We start from the raw sequence: 27,096 nt of genomic DNA, 5'->3' as shown, positions 1-27,096 counted from the left end.
AGCGTTCTTGAGAAAACATCTTCAGAAAGGCTAACAGTCTCTTGTTTCATCCTTCTCAGGCATCCTATTTTCATTGGTGGTGATGCTGTATGTCATCTGGGTCCAGGCAGTGGCTGACATGGAAAGCTACCGAAACATGAAAATGAAGGACTGCCTGGATTTCACCCCTTCTGTTCTGTATGGCTGGTCATTTTTCCTGGCCCCAGCTGGAATATTTTTTTCTTTGCTAGCTGGATTACTATTTCTAGTTGTTGGACGGCATATTCAGATACATCACTAAATCAACTGTTGCCACAAATATTTTCTTGAGAGATTTTAAAACAAGGAATACTTTTTTTCCATTTTGTTTCATTGATCCCAGCATAAAGTTAGTAGATATAACTTTTTAGTTGCTATTCAAATTAATCATTTTACTAAAATTTTCTTCAGTAAGAAGGTCCTAGAATCTCTCCAGACACCAACAAGCCTCCATCTTGTCTAAGTGCTGTCAAGGACCTAGTTCTTTAGGGAATAGGTAAACAGGTCTCCCTTTCATTGAACATGTTAGGGTTCATGCAGGTCGCAAAGGCCTGATAATAGCTTAATACCATGACATGGGGAAAATCTCGATAGATTTGGCTTAAAGTCTCCTTGGCATTCACTTCTGCTAATTAAAAAAAATCCTTGAAGAATAATTAAGAATGGGCAAGGTTGTCAGAGAATTTATTTTGTTTCTTGCCCACACAGATAATATCCACATACACATTCACTGGCTCTTGTGAGCAAATGAATTTAAAAATAGACTGCAGTTGTTCTAATTAGTGGGAGCCATGTACTCACCAGTTAAAATGGGCCACAACAAACAAGACTGAGAGCATGTACTTATCTTGCTTTTTCACCAACAGTGGTTTGGTTACCTAGTTTTATTCACTTAATTGTGCATGCTTACATAAACTTTAAACTACATTTAAAACTAGCAAATCTGCATACTAAATTATGTATAATGTAGATTGAATTTTTATGAACTTAAAGTGAGTTAATTGTATAATGTAATATTGTTTAAAATATGTAAAAACCAAGCATTTCAGCTTGGTCCATAATTCTATTTGATATTTTAAAATTCTCATTTAAAAATTATATTGCTATCATTCGGCATGTGAAAATTTATTGATAAAATGTGATTTTAATATTCTTTAGCTATGAACTTTCAACATACTTCCATATGAGGATTATAATAGGCCTGCTTTATTAAAGACCATAAAATATTAACTTTCCCCAAGATGTTATGGGTTCCAGTTCTTCTGATCATTTGATTCCTTTAATTACTGTCCCTCAATTTCTTCATCTTTGCAACAGGTATATTAACATTTACAGATCGACTATTTCCTTTAACCTCCTAGAAGAAAGTTTTTGTGGGGAAAGATAATTCTGTATTATTCAGTAGCATAGACATTTTGCATATCAAAGATGTTCATTTGGCACTAATGTTGATTGAAATCAAATCCATCTGAGATGACTAGCTCGTATTTGCATTCTGGAAGCCTCTATCGCAGGGGAGCTCGGCAGGGTATGTGAGCTTTGTTGGAGGTGCAGTGTTTCATTCTGCAGCTGTTGTGAGGACAGAGAGGCATGGCCCACAGGCAAAAAAAGTCACCACCCAGAAGATGCTCTGGGATAGAGGAACTGCTCCTTTTCATCAGCTCTTCCAATGCCGTGGGAGAGGTGATCCCAGTCTTCTCTGTACATCTTGTGCTTTTCCATTAAGACTTGTTCCAGTGGGAAGGAGCTTTGGAAAAATTGCAAAGGTCTGAATCTTGAGGGGATTTTCATGACAGGACTTGCCAATAATAATAATAATAATAATAATAATAATAATAATAAAGCTCCAGAGGCCTAACTGGTTTCTCCAGTCATTTCAGTGATATCATTGAAACGTTTTTGTGGTACTTTCCTTTGTCTTTCACTGTTTCATTTTTATACTGCTTCATTTACTTCTTTGCTTTTGGCTTTGTTATTAGAAAAAATAATTATGAGGTCTGTTGTGCATGATGACTGTGATATTAAGTTATGGCATGCCGTTAAGTTTTCCAGGCGATGTTGGATATATCTGATTAGTTCATGTCATCTGTAAATACAATTCTTTTTTGTAGTACTTTGGAATGGAGCCTTTTTCTGGTGTACTGTATGCCATTTAAGTTTCACATACAAGCTGCTTTCAGCAAAGGCTTGAATATTTATAAATTTCAGATGGTTATCCTCACTTTATAGTACACTTAAGTGGCTACCATATATTTTTTATATGACAATTGGCTGAATAGCTGATGTGTATGACACTTTTACACAGATTTGCACTTTGGAAGTATTTTATAGTTGTAATGCATCAATCAAATAAATTTCAAGCACATTTCTTGATCAATTTACCAGCAACCCTCTGAAGGAATGAAGGTGAGTTGTGATTGCTATGTCAATGAGTGAAATATACTTAAAAATGGCAGAGATATATAGTACATTATTGTAGCAACCTTATATCTGATTTGAGATACTGTGTTGCCAAATGTCCATGTTATGTTTATTTCTCTATTGGTTGTATTTATTAATTTTTAGAAGCCTTTAAACTGTGTTAGAATCTTTTTGAAAAATGTTGATTTTGCATCATAAAGTTTCAATTTATCAAGGATATCTTTTCAGTTACACTTTTAGAAAGAGTGAATAAAAAGGGCAGTGAGTTATGCTCTTGGACTTGGTGAAAGCTATCATCTCTCCATATTGTATTTGTTCAACTGGTTTAATTCACTCAGGTGGATGATTGCACATACATTGGAATTGGCTGGAGAGACTACACAGAGAAGTTTAATGATTGTGTACAATTTGAGGGTTGATGGTAGGGCTTTCTCAAAAAAGTAATATCAAGTGTGTTGTCAGTATTCATTTAGTCATTTTTATTACTAATCTATAAATATATTTATTAAATTTGAAAATTAAATGGAATTATAAAGGAATATATTGGAGGAAGTGTCAGTGTTGGTAATTATTCATCTATTTATCTGTCTATCATCAATATATATGGGTGCATGTCTGTGTATATTTGTGTGTATGTACGTGTGCATGTGTATTATATGTTTGGGTAGAAAGAGATACATTTATTGGTATAAATCAATATATTTGAGCTAAGCAAGTTAAAAAAAAATCAGTTATCTTTGGGAACAGCAATCTATTATTGTTGTTTCCCTGAGTGCCACTTTAACTGTTTCACTCAATGGGTGGTGGTTTATTCAGTTCAACACGTAATTTGATTTCTATTTTCTTAAAAGTAACCATGTTGGACTTACAAAGAGACTTAGAATGTGAGAGGTGTTAGGCAGATATTGGATACCAGTAAAATTGGCTGGATATGTCTGAAGGTCGGTGGAATTGTGAGAAAGACCAATGGTGATGGGGTTACATTGAAGAAAATATAAGATGAGCGAAATCAAAACCAGATTTGATTTTTGTGGGACTCCACCAGAAGTGGAAACTCATAAACAAGAAATGAAACAGAAAACTACATTTTTATTGATTGTATGAAGGAGTTAAATATATGGAGACATTTCCTCAGTGATGATCAAGGGTAGGTGGGGAAATTCCAATAAGAATGTAGGATGACAATACCTTAGATATGTTAAAAACCAAGGAGGATGGGGATATAGTATCTTTCGTATTATAATAAGCATAAAGTTAGCAAAGGGACATTTAATTTGGTTAGCAGGGAAGATAGGAAAGAAAGAAAGGAAAACATCCAGTTACAGATTAGACTTTCTGAACTAACTCCCCAGAGCAAGCGTTAGGGGCTCCATCTTCAGATCAGTGAGACAAACCTGGATTAGCCTGTGAGAGTGGGATGTATCAGAGACAGCAAGTCTGGAACGACAATGGAGATGCCCGAAGAGACCCACTCAGCTTTTTGAAAGATCATCCCTCCTGCCCATAGGATTCAGCTATGACTGAAAAATTGAAGGGGCAATTGGACGGTTGAACTTTATAAATGATCCGCTTCTAGATGTAAGGAGTCATATGATATATCTAATAATTCTATTTAATCCTATCTATCTATCTATCTATCTATCTATCTATCTATCTATCTCTAAATTATACAGTTAAATTGATCTCTATATAGATAGATACTCTCTATATCTATACATTGTCTATATAAGTAACTAAATTAGAACGATTTGGATTCTTCAAATGATGATGGTTTTCCTAGTTCACTGAAATGACAGGATAGATTACCTTGGGTTTTGAAATAAGCATGGTTGAAATAATTGGCATCCTGCACGGATTCTGAATATTTTGTAGATAATTTAGGGAAGGAGAGGGCTCACTGGGATAAAATAAGTGCACATGCAGCAAAGATTTTAATATTCTTATTCTTCTGGACGTCTAGGAATTACAGCGACATAATTCACTGAAAATGTAGGATAGTTGTCTTTTTATATGACAATTCATTTTTTCTTTTCTTAGCATTTTTCCCCATTAATTCTAAAGAGAGACTGCTACTGTTAAAAAATTCACCAATGCTTACACAGAGTATTGATGTTAAAAACGACCTAAATGAACAGATATTTAAACAACAAAGACAACCAAAGAGTGATGTGTAAAGAATAATGCTTATTGCCTCATATTTTGGTCTAGCATATATAAAGGCACTGTAAGAAAATTTGATGTATTGTTTTCATCCCCCGAAAATTCAAGGGAATTTTTCTCAAAAACTTTTGTGGGTATATGTAACTATCTGAAAGATATGTGAAGTAGAAAGTTGGATTAACTTGTCTATGTGTACCTATAACCACATACCTAGGCATGTATATGTATATATATGTCTGTGGTATGCATGTATATGTATATATGGATTTGGATAAAACTATATACATATGTCTGTGTGTATGCATATAGAACTATATACACGCATGCCTCTATATGTCTGATTACACATGCATGCACACATATATACACATAATGTATGTGTATGTATGTAAAGCGTATACATGAACGCGTAGAAGAAATGCTTACATTATATTATATGTGCATATACACATATCCAAATATCTGTCTCAGGCATTCCCAAACTCTTAAGTTTTGCTGTAAAGGAGGGCATATTTTACCTTTCTGCTATTGCATGCTTGTTGCACTGGTGAGTGAGGATTGGGGCAAACAACAAGTGCTACCACGGCCTTCTCTTCCTTGGATCCAGAGCATATGTGGTGGTGCATATAAAATGAACTAGTCATGTTTTCCCTGTAAATGCCAGTGGCCATGATTGTGTCTTTGAACATGTTCTGCACACCAACTGGCAATCGATAGCTGTCAATAAGTATTTATTTAATAGTTATAAACCTTTTTGGGCAAAATGATTTCTTTCTAAAGCCACATGTCTTAGTTGGTTTATTCTTTCAATCCCCTTGCAGAAGATTATACTGATTGGTTCCCTGTCAGCTCCTTATTTGGGTCCCCTGAAGGGAGGCTCCTAGGGTGTTGTGTGGAAGGTGATGAGCCTGTGTTTGGAGAGTTGATTTCAAGTCCTTGATTCTAAACTTGCAATTTGCCAAATCATTCTACTTCACTTTGACTCAGTTTCTTCATCTGAGACGTTCACTAGTTTATTCAACAAACAGTAATTGCATACATGCTACTTGTCACAAATGGCACTAGATGTTAGATACATATTATTGAACAAAACAGACATGGTCTTTTTATTCTTCAAACTGAGATTCAAGCAAGGGATATAGAGAACAGACAAGTGAGAAAAATAACTTTGACTTTATCAATTGTGATAAATCCTCTAGGGAAAAATGCATAACGGACATAATGAGAGATGAAACTATGCTTGTTAGATAGTAAGAGAAATTCTTTCTAAGGTAAGAATTCTGACTATTCCAATACACAAAATACATAAAGGGGCTAACGGGGTAAAAAGTGGAAACAAAAGGATTTCAGGGAGAAGGGAGCAAGTGGAAGAAAAGGCCTGAAAATGGAAAAGAACTTGACATGTTCTAGAAATGGCAAGGCAGCTTGTGTGGCTGGCCATTGAAGCAGGGAGCTTTGTGATGAAGTTGGAGAAGCAGGAAGGGTCCAATCATTCCAAGCCCTTGCCTCATTATAGTATATTTCGAGGGAAAAAGTTGAAAGGACTTGCTGTGAATTAGATAGAGGTTGAGGACAGGGAAGAATCAAGAATGACTTCAGATTTCTAGCTTAAGCAAATGGGTGGATGGAGAAGGCAGGAGGAGAACAGGCTTGAGGGAGAGAGGAATCCATGGTTCATGTTCATGGTGTCATGTTTGAGATGCCTGTGACATGTCCACGTTTCAACCCTGATAAAGAGTTGGATTTCTCAAAGTCCTACAGTGGCCACAGGACACTGTAGAAGCTGACCCCTTTACTTACTTCTCCAACTCATTTACTACTTTTCCCCACTCTCATTCTGTGCCTCAGACATGCCAAGGTGCACTCCAGACTCAACACCCTTGAACATAATGTGTAGCCTGCATTATGTTGTCGTAATTGAAATCTTTAAAATTAGGCTACTATGACCTGCACAATTGCATACAGTGGTTGATATAGTTTGAGTATTTGTCCCCACATCTCATGTTGAATTATAATCCCCAATGTTGGAGGTGGGGCTTTGTGGGAGGTGTTTGGGTCATGAGGGTGGATCCTTCATGGCTTGGTGCTATCCTTGCCATACTGAGTGAGCTCTCACGAGTTGTAATTGATTAAGTGTGTGACACTTCCTCCCCCACTCTCTCTTGCTCCCGCTCAGCCATGTGACATGCCTGCTCCCTCTTTGCCTTCTGCCATGAGTAAAAGTTCCCTGAGTTCTCCCTAGAAGCTGAGCAAATTCCAGTGCCATGCTTCCTTTTCAGCTTACAGAACCGTGAGGCAATTAAATCTCTTTTCTTTATAAATTACACAGTCTCAGGTATTTCTTTATAGCAGGGCAAGAGTGGCCTAATACAGTGGTCCCCACTCAGTCTCTCATCTCCTTTAGGCCTTTGTTCAAAAGTTACCTTCTCAGGAAAACATCCCATGATCATCCTATTTAAAAATGGAGGCTGAGGCGGGCAGATCACGTGGTCAGGAGATCGAGACCATCCTGGCTAACATGGTGAAATCCCGTCTCTACTAAAAATACAAAAAATTAGCCGGGCGTGGTGGCAGGTGCCTGTAGTCCCAGCTACTCGGGAGGCTGAGGAAGGAGAATGGCGTGAACCCGGGAGGCAGAGCTTGCAGTGAGCTGAGATCGCTCCGCTGCACTCCAACCTGGGCAACAGAGCAAGACTCTGTCTCAGAAAAAAAAAAAAAAAAAAAATGCAACACTTAAGATAAATGTTTAAGGAGATGGATGTCCCTATTACCCTGATATGATAATTGCACATTGTATACAGGCATCAAAACATCAAGTATACCCCCAAAATATGTGCAACTATTATATGTCAATAAATATTTTAAAACAGTTAGATTAGGCAGTTAGTTCAGAGGAGCAATGTGGGCCTGGAGATGCACACTGGGGAGTCACAACATGTAAAGCCATGGCAAAGATTAGACCCCTGAGGAGGAGAGCTAGAGAGGTTGATCCTCTGTGCACTGGAGAACCAAACAGGGGAGGACAAGTGGAAGACTGAGCCTGCGGAGAAGCCAGAAATAGACAATGAAGAATTAATGGGAAAGGTGATATCGAGGAAACCCAGAAGGACGATGTTTCGAGAAGCGACTGAGTTTTTATCTTTACCAGTGGTGCTGAGGAGATGAGTAGGACAAGGAAAAAAGGTGATCTTTGGAGATGGAAGCGTGGAGGTGGTTGGTGATGGTGACTACAGAAGTTTTGGTATAGGGGCGGGAATGGAAGCCAGATGTGATTGATTTAAAGAGTTAACAGGAGGTAAGAGAGTGGAAAAGGTTGTTGTGCAACTTCTAAAAGCTGACTGTCTTTGAAGCAGAGCAGAGCCATGGAAATGGGTAGAAGGGAATGTGGGATCAAAATAAAGCATTCTGAAGACCCGGGAAAACAAGGGCAAGTGTGTGTACTTTGAAAATTAGTTTGTACAAAGAAGTGGATGGTGTGAAGAGGACCATGAAAAAAGTGGAGTGTGGAGCCTGCCAGCGTATGTGTGGAGGGACGGTGGTGCCTGCCTCACCTCAAAGTAAACACCCAGAATGTAGAAAGCACTCAGTACATTCAATTTGACAAAAGAAGAAGAAGAAAGAAGAAAGAAAGAAGAAAGAAGAAGAACCAACCAACCAAACAAAATCCCTATTGTTCACTTAGTATGTACTAGTTCCAGCATCAGGTGTTGGGGTCACCTTTTACAAGTCAAATCAATAGTCTTCACTGCTCATCCTCAAAGCACAAAAATAAGATCCCCAAGAGTCAACACAGTTGAAAGGTAGGTCTTTTAACACTGTGAGCAGTAATAGAAAATGACAGCATCTCAGTCTGTCAGGATGTTAGTGTACATCTGGAAGGTTCCATCTTGCTAGTGAAGTTAAATGTTCCCCTGACTTGATTTTCTAGATAAGCATTTGAGAAGGAAATTTCTTATGTATTTCTGATGGCATTTGGTTTTTAATATCTTAGAAAAAATGTGAAGTGTATTTCAATAGCATGTTTTCAACACTAGATTCAAGAGTTCTTCCTTTATTTTTTATTTTTATTTTTTTTTGATGGAGTCTCAAACTGTCGCCTGGGCTGGAGTGCTGTGGTGTGATCTTGGCTGACTGCAACCTCTGCCTCCTGGGTTCAAGCGATTCTCCTGCCTCAGCTCCCAAGTAGCTGGGATTACAGGTGCCCGCCACCAAGCCCAGCTAATTTTTTGTATTTTTTTAGTAGAGACGGGGTTTCACTATGTTGGCCAGGCTGGTCTCAAACTCCTGACCTCGTGATCTGCCCACCTCGGCCTCCCGAAGTGCTAGGATTACAGGCGTGAGCCACCATGCCCAGCCAGTTCTGTCCTTCTTAAACAGTTCCATTCACTGAAAGAAAATAGCACATAATGCATCCTCAAGGAGATATGCTTACATTAACTTTTAAAGGAGATACGTAAACCCATTCAAATTAGGCCTTAGAAAGAAAGTGAAGCAATGTCAATAGCACATTCTCAACATTAGTTTAGTTTTGTTCCTATCTGGAAGAATCCCAGTGACTGTCCAAAAGCCATCCACTGGTTTAATGGGAATACTCAGCTTTCTGTCTAAGGCCAATCAAAAGGCGTATCATAATATTGCACTAGAACATTGGACTTGTTAATAGATTCCACATCATTGAAGTTGTCCATTTTTGAGCAAGAAAAATGCTTTAAGATAAAAGGAAAGTGCAGCTTATGAAAGAGGGGTGTGAAATAAAAGATTCAGAAAGAGGGTTTTAAAAATGGACTCCATTTGGATTCTAAACAATTCTTGTATTGAATTTTTTATTAATAAAAGCAGGGGATTTGATTCTTAAGAGGTGACGTGGGAGAAGAGTTGTTTTTACCACTCTCTATACCTGGCTCAGTTGACTACATCACAGTAAATGACTATATCTTATGCTGATAGATACTGTGGTTTTTGACTGATCTTCAGCATCTTCACCAGTTTATAGTAGTTAATAATTTTACCTGTCCTCAGTGATTGTTTGTGGAGAGCAACATTTTGACATGGTTTGGATTTGTGTCCCTGCCCAAATCTCATGTCGAATCATAATCCCCAGTGTTGGAGGAGGAGTCTGGTGGGAGGTGTTTGGACCATGGGAGTGGACTTCCTCTTTGCTGTTCTCATGATAGTGAGTTCTCTCAAGATTTGGTTGTTTAAAAGTGTGAAGCACCTTCCCCTTCTCTCTCTTCCTTCTGCTCTGGCCATGTAAGATGTACCTGCTGGCCAGGCGTGGTGGCTCATGCCTGTAATCCCAGCACTTTGGGAGGCCGAGGTGGGCAGATCACAAGGTCAGGAAATTGAGACCATCCTGGCCAACACAGTGAAACCCCGTCTCTACTAAAATACAAAAAAAATATTAGCCAGGCATGGTGGTGGTGTGCATTTGTAGTCCAGCTATTCAGGAGGCTGAGGCAGGGGAATCACTTGAACCCAGGAGGTGGAGGTTGCAGTGAGCCGAGATCACACCACAGCACCCCAGCCTGGTGACAGAGCGAGACTCCGTCTGAAAACAAAACAAAACAAAAAAAAGATGTATCTGCTTCCCTTTCGCCTTCTGCCACGATTGAAAGTTTCCTGAGGCTTCCCTAGACATGCTTCCTGTGCAGCATGGGAACTGTGAGCCAGTTAATCCTCTTTTCTTTATCAATTTCCCAGTCTCAGGTATTTCTTTATAGGAGTGTGAGAAGGGACTAATACAAATATATTCCAAATTGCTTTCATAACATTGTTGCTTTATAACATGTTATTTTATGTTGTTTTAATCATGAAATGATGAGCCTCAAAGGCAAAAACTTCAGTACCTATCAAGCTTTTAGAAAAACACATGGTATCTAAGGTCTGTTATTGCCTATTGGAAGACACAACAGGACAGAAAAAGAAGATGTTAAAGAAATATTTTAATTTTCCAAGCTGTTTTTCTTTACAAAAGTAATAAATATTAATTAGACAATTCAAAAAGGACAAAGGAACAGAAAGGAAGAAATAACTTTTACCTACAATTCTGCCCTCAGAGTCAAGTGGTGTTAATAGTTCTAATAGGTAACAAGAAGCAGGTAATACAGAGCAAAGTTTCCTAAACTTAGTTTTTTACTTAATTGTATCGTTTTAACATTTTTCGTGTCTTTAAATATTTCCAGTATTATTGAGACTCTTTGAATCATAGCCAAGCCAGCAGAGCTCAGACACACAGACATGGTCAGTGTTTGAGTCTTTGGCCTTAGAAACCCCATTGAGTTTTGGAGTCACTTTGCTGTTTTCCAGGTGACCACATTTAAAAGCAGAGGAATAATAGTGACTATCCACCCAACATTATTGTGAGTTAAATAATTGTGGACAATTGAAATCCTGTAAGAAAAATAAAATGTGCTCTCTAAATTGCCACTGAATGAAAGTCAAGAGAAGATTCACAGTGGCAGTGATTGTGATGTTTGAGCATTTCTACATGCCAGTAGCTTCTCTTACTTTGTCTGGTGGTGTCAGTCCCATTGGAGAGTTGAGGCAACTGAAACTAAAAGAATAGGTAACTCGCCCAAGGCCACACAGCCAAAAAGCACTGGAGGTGAACTTCCAGGTGTTTAGTCTCCATGTTCTCTCCATGATACCAACTGGTTTCTTCCTAATAGCAGAGAGAAGATGTTTTGAACACTTTTGAATGAAAAATGGAACAATTGCTTGAGGCTACATGTTGGGTTAGTTGCATGAATTAACAACTGAATTGCATAAAGTCAGCCACTTTTAAATTCTCCACTGGCCACTCACTGTGATTTAGTGCTTGGGCTTGAACCATTAAATGGGACCATGGGTATCTCATGGTGCCATGACTCACAACATTTATGAGGGCATCCAGGTATGTGGTAGAGAGAAAACTTCTGCATCTGAAGCCTACCCGGATGCCCTCGGGTAAGTTACTGAGGCTCTTCACTTTCCTCCAAGCAAAATAACTGGGCAAAGCCCCAGTGCAGCGTACAGTCTGCAGCTGGCTTTTTTTTTTTTTTTTTTTTAAAGTTCCCAATCGATGTTCATTAGAGCGGCGGTGGGGGCTATTGTGGTTTAGAGAGAGGTCCCTGGAGAGCGAGAGATGGCCAGGGCTGGGATCCGACTTCCACCATTGGCAGTGTGGTGTTGAGCAATTGTGTAAAGTTCCTATGCCTCAGTCTCCTCATCCATGAAGCAGGGACAGTGAAAATGTTCATGCAACGTGTTTGCAAAAGTATCTGACACAAAGTAAGTGCTCAATAAATGTTATCAACTATTACTATTATTATTATTCTAGTTTTGAATTGCCATACCATGTTTTTAGGGTTTCTGATCCAAGATTTCTGACCTTACTATTCCGAAGTCACTGGATACAGTTTCTTCAGCACTAATTATATTTTCCTCATTCCCCCACTCATCTTAGGGACTTCTTACATCTTACTGCTTCTGCATGTCTAAGATTGCCCAGGAGCATGATCAGAGCTGGGAAAACTTGAGGGAGCGGGTGGCAATAGTAATATCATGTCCCTTTTGGAGAAAACAGACCACCAAAGAAGATAAATCATCCCACAAGTTACATGGATGTGTTTCTAAATGTGGTTGGTTGGCCAATCAAAAAAAAAAAAATCCTAATTCAATTAGTGCCTTTTTAAAATGAGGAATACACTTTAATACATTTAAAAAGGAAAACACAGCAAGATAATGAAAAACTGCTCCCCTGCACCTCAGCTTTACTTGCCCTTGTCTTATGTGGCTTCCCTTTGAAACGGGTCGCTCTCATCACAACACGTAGCATGCTGCCAGCCGCCACATGGCTATTTGGCAGCTATTTATAGCACAGATCATGTTACAGTGCAGCATCGCCAGGCACCATGTTCCAACTGGTGTACCACTGAGCTAGAAAGAAATCAACTCAGGTCTTCTCTGAAATTCAATGTGAAGCCATGATCTGTGTAATCCTCCTTCTCTTTTCTTTTTGTATAATTTCTCTTTGGAAGTGTCTTGCTCACAATGCAGGGGAAATTCAGTTGGATTGTCAGTCTGATATACTATACTACCAGATATGTTAGCTTTTCCTTCCTTCTACATTTGCTTAAGAGCTTATAAACCACAGTGAATAAAAAGTGCTAAGTGGAATGAAATGACCTGTCAAGGGTAGATGCAGCATTTGCGAACAACTTCAAAAATGTTCTCAGCTTCACGGCCCTCCAGTCTGGGTTTCTGTGCTATCTCGAAGCTTCCTTTTCCTTTGCTGTCTTTTCCTTTCTTCCACTCCTTTCAAATGGAAGTACTTCGTGCATCACTGATCTTGGAAGACTGTTTCTTGCAAAGAAACAATTTTGCCCCTGCCTAAGCAGCCTATGACAAGATTTGGAGATGCGGTTGAGTGCTGAGTGTTAGGACAGTAGCTGTTAACCTCGCCTTCATTACCCTACACCAGACTGGAATTTCCCAGAATATTCGAGAAAAACAAACAAGCAGCTTCCACAAAGATTTGGCTAATACGTACACTGGATAAAAATGACTTGTGGCTTAGGCTGGGTGTGGTGGCTCACACCTGTAATCCCAGCACTTTGGGATCACCTGAGGTCAGGAGTTCGAGGCCCACCTGGCCAGCATGGTGAAACCCCATCTCTACTAAAAATACAAGAATTTGCCAGGTGTGATTGTGGGCGCCTGTAATCCCAGCTGCTTGGGAGGCTGAGGCAGGAGAATCATCTGAACCTAGGAGGCGAAGGTTGCAGTGAGCTGAGATCGTGCCACTGCACTCCAGCCTGGGCAACAGAGACTCCATCTCATAAATAAATCAATAAATATATAAATAAATAAAAAGTGACTTGTGGCTTTAAGTGTAGACCGATAAAAATGTTTCAGAATGCGGCTTGGTTTGGAGACATGGCTCTCTGTAGTTATTAATCAGGGAAGAGAAAGCAAATCAAATGAGTGGTCAAAGGGTGTGAACTGTGTCTCAGGAGATCACATGTAACAGAGTTAACCCCTGTCAGAGCAAACTGATAGAATTGCTAGCACGTAAGGGAAATTGGGCATGGAGACACTGTTTCTACTCAGGGCTGATATGTGTCATAATCTTAGGAAAAATATCACTTACTTTTTTCTGCCTGTGTAATTGAAATAGTGAAATAGAGATTTTGAAGAGCAAGGTCACCAGCTCAAGTCCCAGGTTGCCACATGATATCTTTGCAAAAAAAGTCATTAGGAAAAATGTTCATGGTTTTGACATCTCTTCTGCTTCTGGTAGGAGGTAACCTGTTGGTCGAGATTTACATGGCAGTTAAGGCTTCCAAGTGATGGCCAAGGTGAGGGAAGTGTCTCTGACAGTTTGCCCAAGATTTCTGGGGCCCTGGGCTTTTTCTCCTAACTTTTCTAGCTGAACCTTCTCTGACCAAGTCTCCACACTAGGCTACCCCACAATAGGAGCTCAGTAGATGTCGGCTAGATGAATGACAGCATGGAGTGAGTGGGTCATGCTGCTGGAAAGTTTTTGCCCAGGGCAAGGTCACTTTTATTGATGCCTTAGAAGCAACTGGAGAATGAAAAATGAAGGAGTAGCATCTAAAAACACTGTAAGGCTAAACATTTAACCTGAAATTGCCTAAGAATTGATTTCCAGCAAATAAGGGGTATGAAGAACACCCTGTGAATATGTATATTGAGCAAATATATTGTGGCCCGTTTATGGTTATTTAGAAAAATAAAAGTTATTCATTTAAGTGGTTGGAACAGAGCGGAAGTTAGCAAATATTCTGGGTTCCATGTTTCTGTTTTAATGCATCCTGATGAGCAAGTTATTTCTTCAGTTCTCCGCATGAGAAGTTTAAGTGGAAGGCTGAGGTTTTGGAGTAGCTGGCATTCCGAATCAGGTAGCACCTTTTTGCATCATGTATTTTGACAGTGATGGGCTATACGTGGGCAGAAGGCTTAGGGGACAGTCATGTCACAGACCTGGCTCTTGGTATAGTTTCTAGGGGATAGGTCCCTAGTTTATGCCACAGGATCCATATGCTAACTGCATCAGGGTGGGACGCCTGACTGGAGGACAGCCAATCCATTGCCTGTCCAATGACTTATAAGTTATGACCTATAGCCAATGGCTAAAGAAAGGTGGGTTGGGCAGTCAGGTTCTTCTCCCTCTCGCACCTTTCTTTCTCTTTTTGCCCCCATCTCTATCCTAACAGCAATTTATACTGGGGAAATATCAGAAGGTGTTAGAAGACAGAACCCTGAAGGATGTGCCAAGACTCACCATGGAAAGAGTAGAGATAGTGATGTGCTAGGCATGGGCACAAGGCTTAGGTGACAGAGACCATGAGAAAGTATAGGAGCTTTTGCCAGCAGGTCAGAAAGCCACCCACACAGTGAATGTAGAGGAGTCCATCGGATAGCAGAGGACTCTGGAATGGTCCAGAGTTTTTTTTTTTTGCCATTGGAGCTTTCCTGCCTGTAGTGCCAGGATCCAGGCAGCCTGGGGCTTTATGATTCCTGTTCTTGGCTTTTTGTGAGGCTTTCCCTTCTTGCATCACATATTTTGCTTGACCACTCTCCTCCCCCAATTAAACTGCATTGAAGGTTTCCCCATATTTGGAAACCCAAAGTTCCAAGCCAAAACAGAAAAGGAAAATTTAGGAGCAGTTTTCCCACAATAGGTTACTGTTCATATTACCAGTAAGAGTGAGAGTTGAAGGGTAAAGGGAAGTGTGTTCGTATTGCTTGTATACCATTAAGGGAATGGAGAAAGCTGTGTTTGTTGAGATGTTAGTGTTTGTTCACCCAGTTCTGTCTAAGAGTTTATGTCCTCTGCAGTCTATGTGATTTCTCATTGGCCCGCCATTCCTTGTTCTGGTCACAGAGATGTCTTACTGCTTTTGCTGTTTTCATGTGTCTAAATCTTTACCTATTATTTTCAGAACTACAATACTCAGACTTAATGAACAATCAAGTTTTGACAACCACTTCATATAAATTACTATGCTTTCTCTATGGAGTAGAAACTCAACACTTGAGTGAAGGGTTGAATTGCTGGCATCAGGCATTGATAGCTGTGTGAAGTCATGGGGCTTTCAGCACTTGGGTTTTAAGGGTTCTGTGTATAGATATGGTCAAGGCCATGATCCTAGCTCTAATCATGAATTTTGTGGGCTAACATGGGAAGTAAGCTTTATTTACAACACTGGGACTTTGAAAAACTGAATTCCAAGTGCTTTTTTTTTGGCTCTGGATTTTATTTATTTATGTATTTATGTATTTATTTATTTCTGTGGGTACACAGTAGGTATATATATTTATGGGGTACATGAGATGTTCTGATACTGGCATGCAATGTGAAAAGAGCATATCATGGAGAATGGGGTGTCCCTCCCCTCAAGCATTTTATCCTTTGAGGTACAAATAATCCAGTTACACTGTTTAAGTTATTGAAAAATATACAATTAAGTTATTATTGATTATAGTCACCCTATTGTGCTATCATATAGTAGGTCTTGTTCATTCTTTATAACTATTTTTTTTCATACCCATTAACCATCCTCACCTCCACCCTCCCACTACCCTTCCACTACCCTTCCCAGCCTCTGGTAATCATCCTTCTACTCTCTATGTCCATGAGTTCAACTGATTTGATATTTAAATCCCACAAATAAGTGAGAACACATGATGTTTGTCTTTCTGTGCCTGGCTTATTTCACTTAACATAATGATCCAGTTCCATCCATGTTATTGGAAATGACTGGGTCTTATTCTTTTTTATGGCTGAAGAGTACTCCATTGTGTGTATATACCACCTTTTCTTTATCTGCTCATCTGTTGATGGACACTTAGGTTGCTTCTAAATCTTAGCTACTGTGAACAGTGCTGCAACAAACATAGGAGTGCAGATGTCTGTTCAATACACTGATTTCCGTTCATTTGGGTATACACCCAGAAGTGGGATTGCTGGATCATATGGTAGCTGAATCTCCAAACTGTTCTCCCTAGTCGTTGTACTAATTTGCATTCCCACTGACAGTGGATAAGTGTTCCCTTTTCTCCACAATCCTTGCCAGCATTTGTTATGTATTCTACATTTTAACCAACTGACAAATGAAAGTTTGATACACAAAGGTAAACAGGATCCACCCTGCATACACGACCGATGTGTTAACATGCAGTCATCTTAAAAGAAGAAGAGTGGTGGGCCAGGCATGGTGGTTCATGCCTGTAATCCCAGCACTTTGGGAGGCCGAGGTGGGCAGATCACCTGAGGTTAGGAGTTCGAGACAAGCCTGGCCAACATGGTGAAACCCAGTCTCTACTAAAAATACAAAAATTAGCTCGGTGCGGTGGTGCATGCCTGTAGTCTCAGCTACTCGGGAGGCTGAGGCACGAGAATTGCTCAAACCTGGGAGGCGGAGGTTGCAGTGAGCTGAAATCGCACCACTGCACTCCAGCTTGGGCAACAGAGCTAGACTCTGTCTGAAAAAAAAAAAGAAAGAGTGATGAACGGTGCCAGATGCAGAACTTCTGGGTCTTGGGATATGCTTCTTAATGGGGGTCTTCACCATGACTTATTGCAAACTTGGGACACTCAACCACCAACTGATTGCAAAGAAGAGCTAGGCATTCTCCTTGTGACAATGTTCTTTCTTTTCATAGGACAAGGCTTACAGTTTCATATGTATTATGTAAAGGTGAATTGTGTATGCCAAGTAGAGAAAACGCAAGAACACAGTGGGAAATGTTGATATATTTCATATTGCCATGCTCTCATATCCCCATACCTGGCATGACAGAGTGAGAGACGGATAGCCATTCTTGATGGATACAGTGGTCATGTATTTCACTGGATTCTATCCGCCTACATTCTTTATTCCACTATGCCATTTTGTTCAGAATTCAAATGTATTCCAGGGATGTATTTCTGGACTATAAATTAACTCTTTTATTTAAGTAGTTCTCCTCAATATTCCTCTAAATTCTTCCCCTTGAAATTACATCCTACTTTTGGTATTGTTATAGTTATTTTGTTCATTTCTACTGGGATTGTAAATCAACACATACATCACAGTCATTTCACAATTCTCATCGAAAAAGGCCTCACTCAGCTTAATAAGGTGCAGTGCCTTGAGTATCATTCTTTGAAGGCCTTTGAAGTGTTTCCTTCCAGGCTTTATTCTTAAAGAACGAAGATACTGGGGCCAGGATGTCTGAGCCAGAGGCAGAATCCTATGCAACTGTGCTCAAGTCCAGCACTTAAATAAAAGCCAGAAGAAGTTGGAACTATCGCAAGCACATTTATAATATCATTTGAGGGACAGCTGGGGTCAGTGCTAAATTTTAAATTATCAGATGCAGGGAGACAACTCTTGCATAACAATAAGCGCAGGCTGTCACATTGAGCAGAAAATAACCATACTTTCACCTTGGAAAATATATTCTAAATAGGACAGTAATTGTTTTTAGAAAGCTATTCAGTGACTTACTTTCTCCCCCACCACACACACACTCAAGAATTGCCCAGGAATAAGGTAAACTTTTTATTATAATTTATACAATGTGGTAATTTTTTGAATAGTTTAGAATTTTTATAGCCTGATAACAGATCTTCCAAATTGCACACAGCCATCCTGCACTGGCAGGGAGACAGGCTTGGATGACCTGCTGGGTCTTTCTCATCTCTAATGTCTGTGAGTCTTTGAAATACATCCCGGAGCTTAATTATGACAGCAGTCTTTATTATTCTGAGCCCCTAATGGCACACTTCATGGGAACAATGCAAAAAGAAAAGAGTCAGTGCCTTTGCCGTGGTTTACACAAAAATTGGAACATGCTATGATTTCAGGGAGGAGCTCCCCTTTCTCAGGCAGGTGGGAGGTTGGAGGAGTGGTGGGTTAGGGAGAAGAGGGTTGCTGGCAGGGGCTTATTGAACTAATTCTCAGTTATTTGTTCATAGTCTGGTATAAATCAGTCATAGATAGACTTTTTGCAGGAATAACAACCATGTTAATTTTGAGCCTTTGCCTCAATTTAGACAACTTAGATATCATCCCCCTCCCATCACCAGATCCAATTGCAGCTCTAATTTCTCCCTGGAATTGTGCATGGGGACTAGAAAATCAGGTCAAACATCGTGCTTATTTTTTAAACTTTTAATTTTGAAAAAATTTAGACATATAGAGGAGTTGCAAAGAGAATGGAGTGCTCCCACACACACACACCCTGATTTATTTTCCCCAAGGTTAACATCCCAGGAAACCATGGTTCAACTCTCAAAACTAAGTTAACCTTGGTACAATACCAAGAACTAAACTACACACCTCATTAGGAATCCACTAGTCTTTCCTCCAATATCCTTTCTCTGTTCCAGAATTAGGTCCAGGATCCCACCATGCATTTAGTTGCAATGTCTCCTTATTCTCCTCTCATCTGTGACAATGTCTCAGTTTTTCCTTGTCTTTCATGACCTTGAAACATTTGAAGAGTACTGGTCAAGGACCTTGTCTAGTGTGTCTCATTTATATTTGTCTGATGTTTTGATAGATTGGAGCCATACATTTTGGGAAAGAATACCACCAGAGGCCATGTGCCCTTCCCAACGCATTGTATCAGAGGACATAAAATATTAACATATCCTATTTCTGGTGATGGCACCATTGATTCTGTTGATTAAGATGGGGTCTGCTAAGTCAATAACTTATCCCATTTGTGTAAATGGGACCTGGGTCAGCCATGGAACCTAGATAACCTTATGTTAATTATGAGTTCAATAAATAAATAAGTTAAATAGTATATACGTATCTTGAGCAAGGATTCAGTGTTTCCAGTCATTGGGTGGGCTTGCGTTTTTAATTTCCCTGCTCTATGAAGTGTGACCGCGAAGGTATATAGGTCTAAATATATCTCTGGCAATGACATGGCTGCCTATAGCCATCCCTACTTTGCCGTGGGCCTAACTCTAAGGCTGAAGGATTATCCATTGATGAACTTCATGCACAACAGTTTCTGTAAAGAAAAAAACCCTCATCCATTTACCATCTTAGGACTCGTCTATTTTTTTCTGTATATGTAACATTTCCCTTTTTTTTTCCTTCTGAGCTTCTCTTGGGATCCTCTGCTGTAAACAGAAATCTAGAAGATGGGGGGATGGAAGTGAAGTGGAATGTAAAAACGTCTGCCAGTGCCCCATGGTCTCCAACCCACTTTCAGATGCACCGTCTCATTTCAACAGATATAGGTGAGCCTTGAGAGGTGTGCATATCAGTGAGAGTGTTATTGCTACAAATAGAAAAACAAAACAAAACTGATGCTTAACAATGTTCAAGGACTTGCCAAGGTCATATGGCTATGACAGTGCAGAGTGGGTTGTAGATCCAGGGTCTCTGAATACTTAGTCTGCTGGTCAGGGTCACCACATATTTCACACCAGGAAAACAGGCTCAGGGCTCCTGCAGGTCCAGAGCAGTCCAACATATAAGCAGGTGACTCGAACTCTCGATTTATTACCAAGCTGTTACAAAAGCCAAGCATCCTTCGTTAATCACTCTGGGTTTTCCACTTGCCGGTTGTTATCTTAGGAATAAAATATTCCTGGGGTCTATTTCTAATTTAATGCCAGGATGCAAATTGTGCCTCACCCGTTTCACCTGAGGTGTTATTTATGCCCAAATAACACCTCCTAGATGAGGACTTATTGTGCCTGTTTCCTCCTTTGGAAATTAAGGATAATAATAGTAATCAGCTGCACACAAAGCAATTGTGGGGGGCGGGGGTGGGAAAGGCTCAGTGATTGTAACAGCTCACAGAAAACCCAAGATCAGGGAGAAGTGCTGTAGAAATGCTAAATGCAGCAGGAGGAATTATGACATCTCTGCAAATTCACCACCGGAGGCCAGGATAATACAAATGCTTGGCAAATGGTAACTTCATTCAACAAATATATTTTGGCTACATGTAACATTGGAATCCAAAGGTAGAAGGGTTTTTAGATAACAATAATCGTGACTCGATTTTTAAAATTGACATTTTTTACAGTAGTTTTAGGTTCACAGCAATATTGAGTAGAAGGTACAGAAATTTCTCATGTGCTCCCTGCCCACACGCAGGCACAGCCTCCTCTGTTACCATCATCCTCCACCACAATGGTGCATTTCGTACAATTTATGAGCCTTCATAACACATCATAACCACCCAAGGTCCATAGTTTACTGAGGGTTTACTCTTGGTGCTGTACAGCCTTGGTGTTGGGTTTGGACAAATGTATCCACCATTATAGTACAAACGGAATTGTTTCACTGCCCTAAAAATCCTCTGTGTTCCATCTGTTTATTCCACCCAACCCCTGAAAACCACGGATCTTTTCACCATTTTTATAGCTTTGTGCCTTTCAGAATTTTCTTTTTTTAAATTTATTTAATTTATTTTATTTTTTTATACTTTAAGTTTTAGGGTACATGTGCACAACATGCAGGTTTCTTACATATGTATACATGTGCCATATTAGTGTGCTGCACCCATTAACTCGTCATTTACATTAGGTATATCTCCTAATGCTATCCCTCCCCCCTCCCCCGACCCCACAACAGGCCCCGGTGTGTGATGTTCCCCTTCCTGTGTCCATGTGTTCTCATTGTTCAGTTCCCACCTATGAGTGAGAACATGCGGTGTTTGGTTTCTCAAGGACAGAATGTTCTATGGTTGGAATCATACAGTATGTAGTCCATTCAGATTGGGTTATTTCACTTGGTAATACGCATTGAAGGTTCCTCCATTTCTTGTCATGGCTTGATAGCTCATGTCTTTTTAGCACTGAATAATATTCCATTGTTTGGAGGTACCACAGTTCTCTTTGCCTAGTGAAGGATATCTTGGCTGTTTCTAAGTTTCGGCAATTATGAATACAGCTGCAATAGACATCCATGTGCAGATTTTTGTGGGGACACAAATTTTAACTTATTTGGGTAAATACAAAGATTATAATTTCTGGATCATATGATAAGAATATGTTTAGGTTTAGAAGAAACCTCCAAATTATCTTCTAAAGTAGCTGCACAATGTTGCATTCCCACCAGCAATGAATGAGAATGCCTGTTGTTCCACATCCTCACTGGCATTTAATGCTGTTTGTTTTTTGGATTTTGACCATTGTAATACGTATATAACAGTATCTCATTTTGCTGAAGTGTTTTAAGTGCCAGATACTGGACTAAGCACTTTAAACAATGATCTCATTGAATCCTTATAAGAATGCTATGAGGTGAGTGCTATGCTTTTGTCTTCCCATTTTCCAGATTAGTAAAGGCAAGTTTAAAGAGGCTGCATAACTTGCCCAAGATTCCGTGAACAAAAAGCACAAAGCCAAGTGTTCAGAGGCGTTCTCAGTGCTGGTTTGCTTGTCCACTCCCTGCTTTTACGAAGGAGGGCCTTGATTCTAGATCTGTTAAAGGACTCACTCAGAATGCCACACAGAGCAGGACACAGGAAGAGAACTCGGCCTCTGTCAGCTGTGCTGCCCCACAGACAACTTCTCAGCCTTCAGTCATGGCAGGGTTGGCCATTAATAGAAAGCGTTCAGTCCTTGGCCTTATACTGGGAATCCTGATGGCTATTCCAAGCTTCTCCAATCCAGTGCTTATTTCTGAATGCATTTAATGCTCTGATTGGAGACAGGACCTCTCCTGAGTGCAACACATAAAACTTAGCATTGCCTCACAATCAGTTGAAATATGTTGCCTGCCCTGTGCCGGAACACCAGCTGCAGATGAGAGCTCTGTGTTATTATGGTACCTCCCTCCAACCTTAATTGTTTTCTTAGGTAGTTTCCATTCCCAGTTCTCTGATACCCTGTGGTGTTTCTAATTTTTTCATATGTCATAGTTAATTCTTAGAACATTAGTTCCAACCCAATTCTATTTGAAAAACAAATGTTAGACATAAGAAGGTGAAGTTTGTGGGGTTTTTTTTGTTTTTCCAATTTAGGGGGCTGTAATCCCTAAAAAGGCAAGAATTATAAAGTTGTTCATTAAGATAAATAAGAAAAACGTTATTTGTTTTTAACTTAAACTAGAGAGAAGAAAAGCATGAACAGCAAAGCATTGACTAGATTCTACCGATACATTGAAGAATGATTTGCTGTTGTTAATAGGGTGGAGATTCTGTTTGAAAATTCAATATGGGAACTCTTGAAACTGACGGCAGAGTTGAGGGAATAGGCCAGTGTGGGCCTTGTAGGATCTTAGTGTGTGTCAGTGCTGTGGGTGGTTTGGGGGGTTCAGGGGGTCTGGGGGCTGTTGTGGTGTCACCTTGATAGTGCCAAGGTTCCTGCGTGAGATGTGGTTAATAAAATAATGGTGGATACCAGAGCAGAAGAGCAAGAGGAGCTGCTGCAGGATCACTTGGTTCATTTCACACTAACCACGTAGAGCAGAATGGGGCTGATGGGCCCTGAGTGCCTCAAGCGGCCTTGGGTCTAGCTGCACTCTCTTGCTTTCCCCAGACCCAACCACACAGGCTGGTTTTGTTCTCTCTCTGCTCTGGTCAGGAGACTTCCAGGGAAGTTACCTGTTTAAGGAGGCAGAAGTGGCTTCTGAGAGTTCCTCACCCTTAGGGCTAGCTACGTCATTCATGGGGCTTAGGGCAAAATGTAAACACAGGGCCCCTTGTTGAAAAATTACTGAGAATTTCAAGATGGCGGCAGCAAAGCACTAAACAAAGTGCAGGGCCCTTCTCAGCGCCAGGCCCTGTGTGACTGCCCAAGGCAACCCTACCCCGGAAGCTGGCCCTGCGCCAGCATCAGTGGATGATTGTTTATAAATTCATGAAGTCTTATTCCCTTTTTCTTGATAAACCTAATTCTCTAATGCTGCACGGAAGTAGGTTTTGTAAGTCTTCAATTTCAAAACAGGAAACTGTGAAGCTCCATTATTACTTTTGAGGGATAGCTATATTGTTAACTTAAGGTCTAACTTAGTTGATTCTAGAAGTTGTGATTTTGGTTTCCCTAGCTTCACTGCTTGGTGCAGTGGACTAGTGAGATGGCTACATATTGTTCCTCCTCTTAAGGGCTCCTATTTTCACAATGTGTGTAGCACATAACTAAATGAGTGTAATGCAATGTGATGTGTATAGAATGCATGCATAAAATGGTACCGATGTGAAGAGGGGGAAGGGCTGAAAATTCAGCTGCAGGTGGTCAGGGAAGGCTCTTCAGAGGGCTCCAGGATGGAAGGACCTAGGCACTGCCTCCATCTGTCCTCTCTGCCTCTTGGTAATTCGCAGTGTGCATTGGCTCTTTTCCTAATGGGGTGCCCCTTTCATTTGTCAGTAGTAACAACCTGAAGAATCAAAATCCTGAAAACACTTGGGGCAAATGTTGAAGTGGACAACAGGGGCTGGACAACCATTTTAAAAGTAGAAATCAGTTCAGACGTGTGTTCTGGGGTTCTGTGGGGGAATTGGTGGAATGGCCTGTGGTGAAATGAATGTAGAAGGTTTGAGTCCATAAAGTCTCACAGATGTTTAGGCAGAGAGACCATGAGACCTCAACCAAGCCATTGGCAGGGGAAGGATGGCAAGAGAATGAATTTGAGATACACTGTCGCTGTGAAAAATAAAGGAATGAGAGAGAAGTCAAGGATGGTTAAAGAACTGCCATCTTCGCCAAGGTTGTACAGAGTCCTGTATTTCATCTGAGTGAATACCATGCATTCATGATTAGTAATACCCCATATAGCATCAAGACACTAGTAGTAATTGTGCTTGTGTGTTTGTTTCTGATAAAGAGGTTCTCAATTGATTTTTATTTGTTTGTCCTGCTGTCTCCTGCATGAGCACTAGGTGACCAGGATTCTTCTTTTTGCCTTTGTAATTATGTTTGTTTCACATGGCATAAACAGTGGGTACTAAATGCCTGCCATTTTTTTCTGACTGATGAGGATCCCACAGATCACATCAAAGCTGCCTAAGTGGCTACTTGGACTTCCTCTATGGACTGAAATGCTCGGAAAAGAAGGAGATAGAGCAATTTGCACATCTGGATTAGCACTGATTTCCGATTTCTTTGCTTTTAGTGGCTTCACATCATACCTATTGTGAAGGTCTAAACCATTTATTTTTAATTGACAAATAATAATTATATATATTTATGGGGTACATTGTGATGTTTTGCTATATATATATAATATATACACACAAAAATAATTCCTCTCTATATAGTGGAATTATTAAATCAAGGTGCTAAAAGAGTGGATTTTAAAGATCTAAACTTTAGATCCCAGCACCTATCCTAAATTTTCAAAATTGGTCTTTTTTGTTTGGAGCATAAAAACAAGAGTGTAGGTATTACATATGACCAACATGACTTTTTAGGTAAAAATTGTAATACCACAAAACTCAAATGCAATGTAGCTCTAGTTCCTAGCCACACTGTGAAACTAGTCCTCTGTGAGAAGAGTGCAGAAATACGTGTTTGTTATCCACCTGATGAATTGCCAAGGTGGTGCTATCACTCTCAGCGTGCGACTTCTGAAGCAATTCTACAAGGGAAGCACAGAAGGTTAGAGGATCCCTGATTGATTTTCTGGCAGCCAATACAGGAGAATGAGTCATAAGGTTATAATAGGCAAAAGACATATTCTCAGGGATGCTGCAAACTTTGGGAAAGAGTGTAGAATTGTTTTGAGAAAAAGCAGCAACAAAGCATGGGATTTGCATCTGTTCTTAGTGAGAAGTAGCTCTGAGTGCCTCACGGGGAGAAGAAACCAACATCCCCCAAATCCTAAAAATAGAGGCTGCAACTTTTACATCTGCCACTAGAGTGCGCATTTCATCTATAAAGAAACCTTTCCATTGAAAACCCAGGAACTTTCCAAAAGGCTTTTGAGCACATCTCGAAGGGTGGCGGCCTTGGGGAGGGATGAGGGAGTGGGAGGTGGAGGGGCAAAAGGGAATATGAGATAGAGAGTTATTGACTTGCTTAACTCTGGGAAAAGGTGTGTGCCTAAGTGCGAAATCGCCATATGTTGTGGATGCTGCATTTTCCTGATTGTTGTAACCTGGGTACCTGCAGCACATATTCCAGGAAAAAAGTAGACTCCGTCTTCGCATATAACTCTTCTACAGACGAATCTAGACTTGGTGAATGCACCATTGTTCTCCGAAGGGCCCCTCCACCTAAAACGGGGCAGGAACCAATGTAAACACCGGCGTTAGTGGGTCAGGTAAGTGATCCTGAGGCATAGGGGGTGAGGTAGCGTGAGTTAGCATCAGGCTCATATAGAGGACGCAATAAAGATCCAAGGAATTAAAACAAAAATGAGGAAGGCCGATTAAAAAAGAACATTGGACAGACAATGTATAACTCCAGCTCCTTTCACAGAAAGCAAAATATTCCCAGAAAGCAGAGAATTCCCTGAGATAGGGGGAGTTAGAACTCGAATAAGAGTTCTGATTTTAGGCATTCTCTGTTGGTAATCCTTCAATTTTTATAACATTTTCTAGATCTGCCACTGCATGAACTACATAACTGACAAATCTTCAATTCACATTATATTTAAGTGGTTTCCCCATCACTTCTCACAGTTAAAAATACATTACATAAATTACTATCCTGCCTAGTGAAATATGCAACGACTCTGTTGTCTGCCGTTTATTTCTAAAACATTTTGGCACTTTGTGCGGAAGTCGTCTTCTTCTCAGTGATGCCAGGGGACTTTTTTTTTCAGTGTTACTTTGTTACTAAGTGCAGGATCACAGAGATCCATGGGGAAACAAATAGTGGCATCAAGGGTGGCCTGTGGTGGAGGAACTAACAGCTGCAGGCGGAGGCGGATCGGGGAGCTGGAGTGGAAACAGGGCAACTGAGGCGATGTCTGTGTCCTCTGCACGTGACAGTCCCACGGAGCTCTACTGATCTGGGGCCAGGCTGGGACTCCGGCCCAACTCCGAGGGGCACCAGGGTCTGGGTATTAATCGTGTGGCAGAGCTCCAGTCTCCATGTGATACACCAACCGTGCAGAAGCGTCCCCTGCAGAAGCACAGGGGACAGCCAATGCTCTATGGCCCTGCAAACCCCTCAGCATGGCCCTGTGAGTATCCTGCAGAGGACCCGGGCCTGAGCAGTTCTTTCTTCCCAGCAGGTGTCACTGTGGAGTCATTAAAACCGGGAGAAGAAAAGAACTGTGCTTTAGCAAGCCGAGCCCCAGTAAAGGTTCTTGAACCAAAACTGCAGACAGGCTCCGCAGCAATGACACGCAGCAGCTTTAAAAACTCCCTCCACCACTGAGTCCAATGCTGTGAGCATGCGGTGTCTGTTGTCTTTGAACTAAGTTCACCGGATCTTCCAAGTTTTAAAATGGGAGCTAAAGCAGAACAATTATCCATATGGACGTTAAAGAGATAGCTCCATTTCAAGGTGGCAATAGCTATATCAATTTTTGTCTTATTTTCTGACTGTTTGGACAGGTAGTTTTGTTCGTTTGTTTTTTCATT

General features: G+C 40.4%; 1 protein-coding gene across 10 annotated transcripts in view; it reads left to right on the top strand.

Moving 5' to 3' along the window:
• Positions 1–27,096, top strand: part of TMEM182 (transmembrane protein 182) — a 250,522-nt gene that overhangs the window by 78,653 nt on the left and 144,773 nt on the right. For 4 of the 10 annotated variants that reach the window (XM_063788934.1, XM_016949196.4, XM_063788929.1 and 1 more), the window contains one exon: positions 60–2,983. The exons of 5 other annotated variants lie outside the window; for them this stretch is intronic. In XM_063788934.1, the coding sequence (XP_063645004.1) occupies positions 60–280 (221 nt within the window). In that variant the 3' untranslated portion in view covers positions 281–2,983. Of the gene's footprint in view, positions 1–59; positions 2,984–27,096 lie in introns of those variants that run through there. One more of the 10 variants, XM_016949198.4, reaches the window with a different exon arrangement.

The sequence above is a fragment of the Pan troglodytes genome, chromosome 12 (genome assembly GCF_028858775.2).
Source record: "Pan troglodytes isolate AG18354 chromosome 12, NHGRI_mPanTro3-v2.0_pri, whole genome shotgun sequence".
NCBI classification, from domain to species: domain Eukaryota; kingdom Metazoa; phylum Chordata; class Mammalia; order Primates; family Hominidae; genus Pan; species Pan troglodytes.
This window is presented reverse-complemented; position numbering and strand designations above follow the sequence as displayed.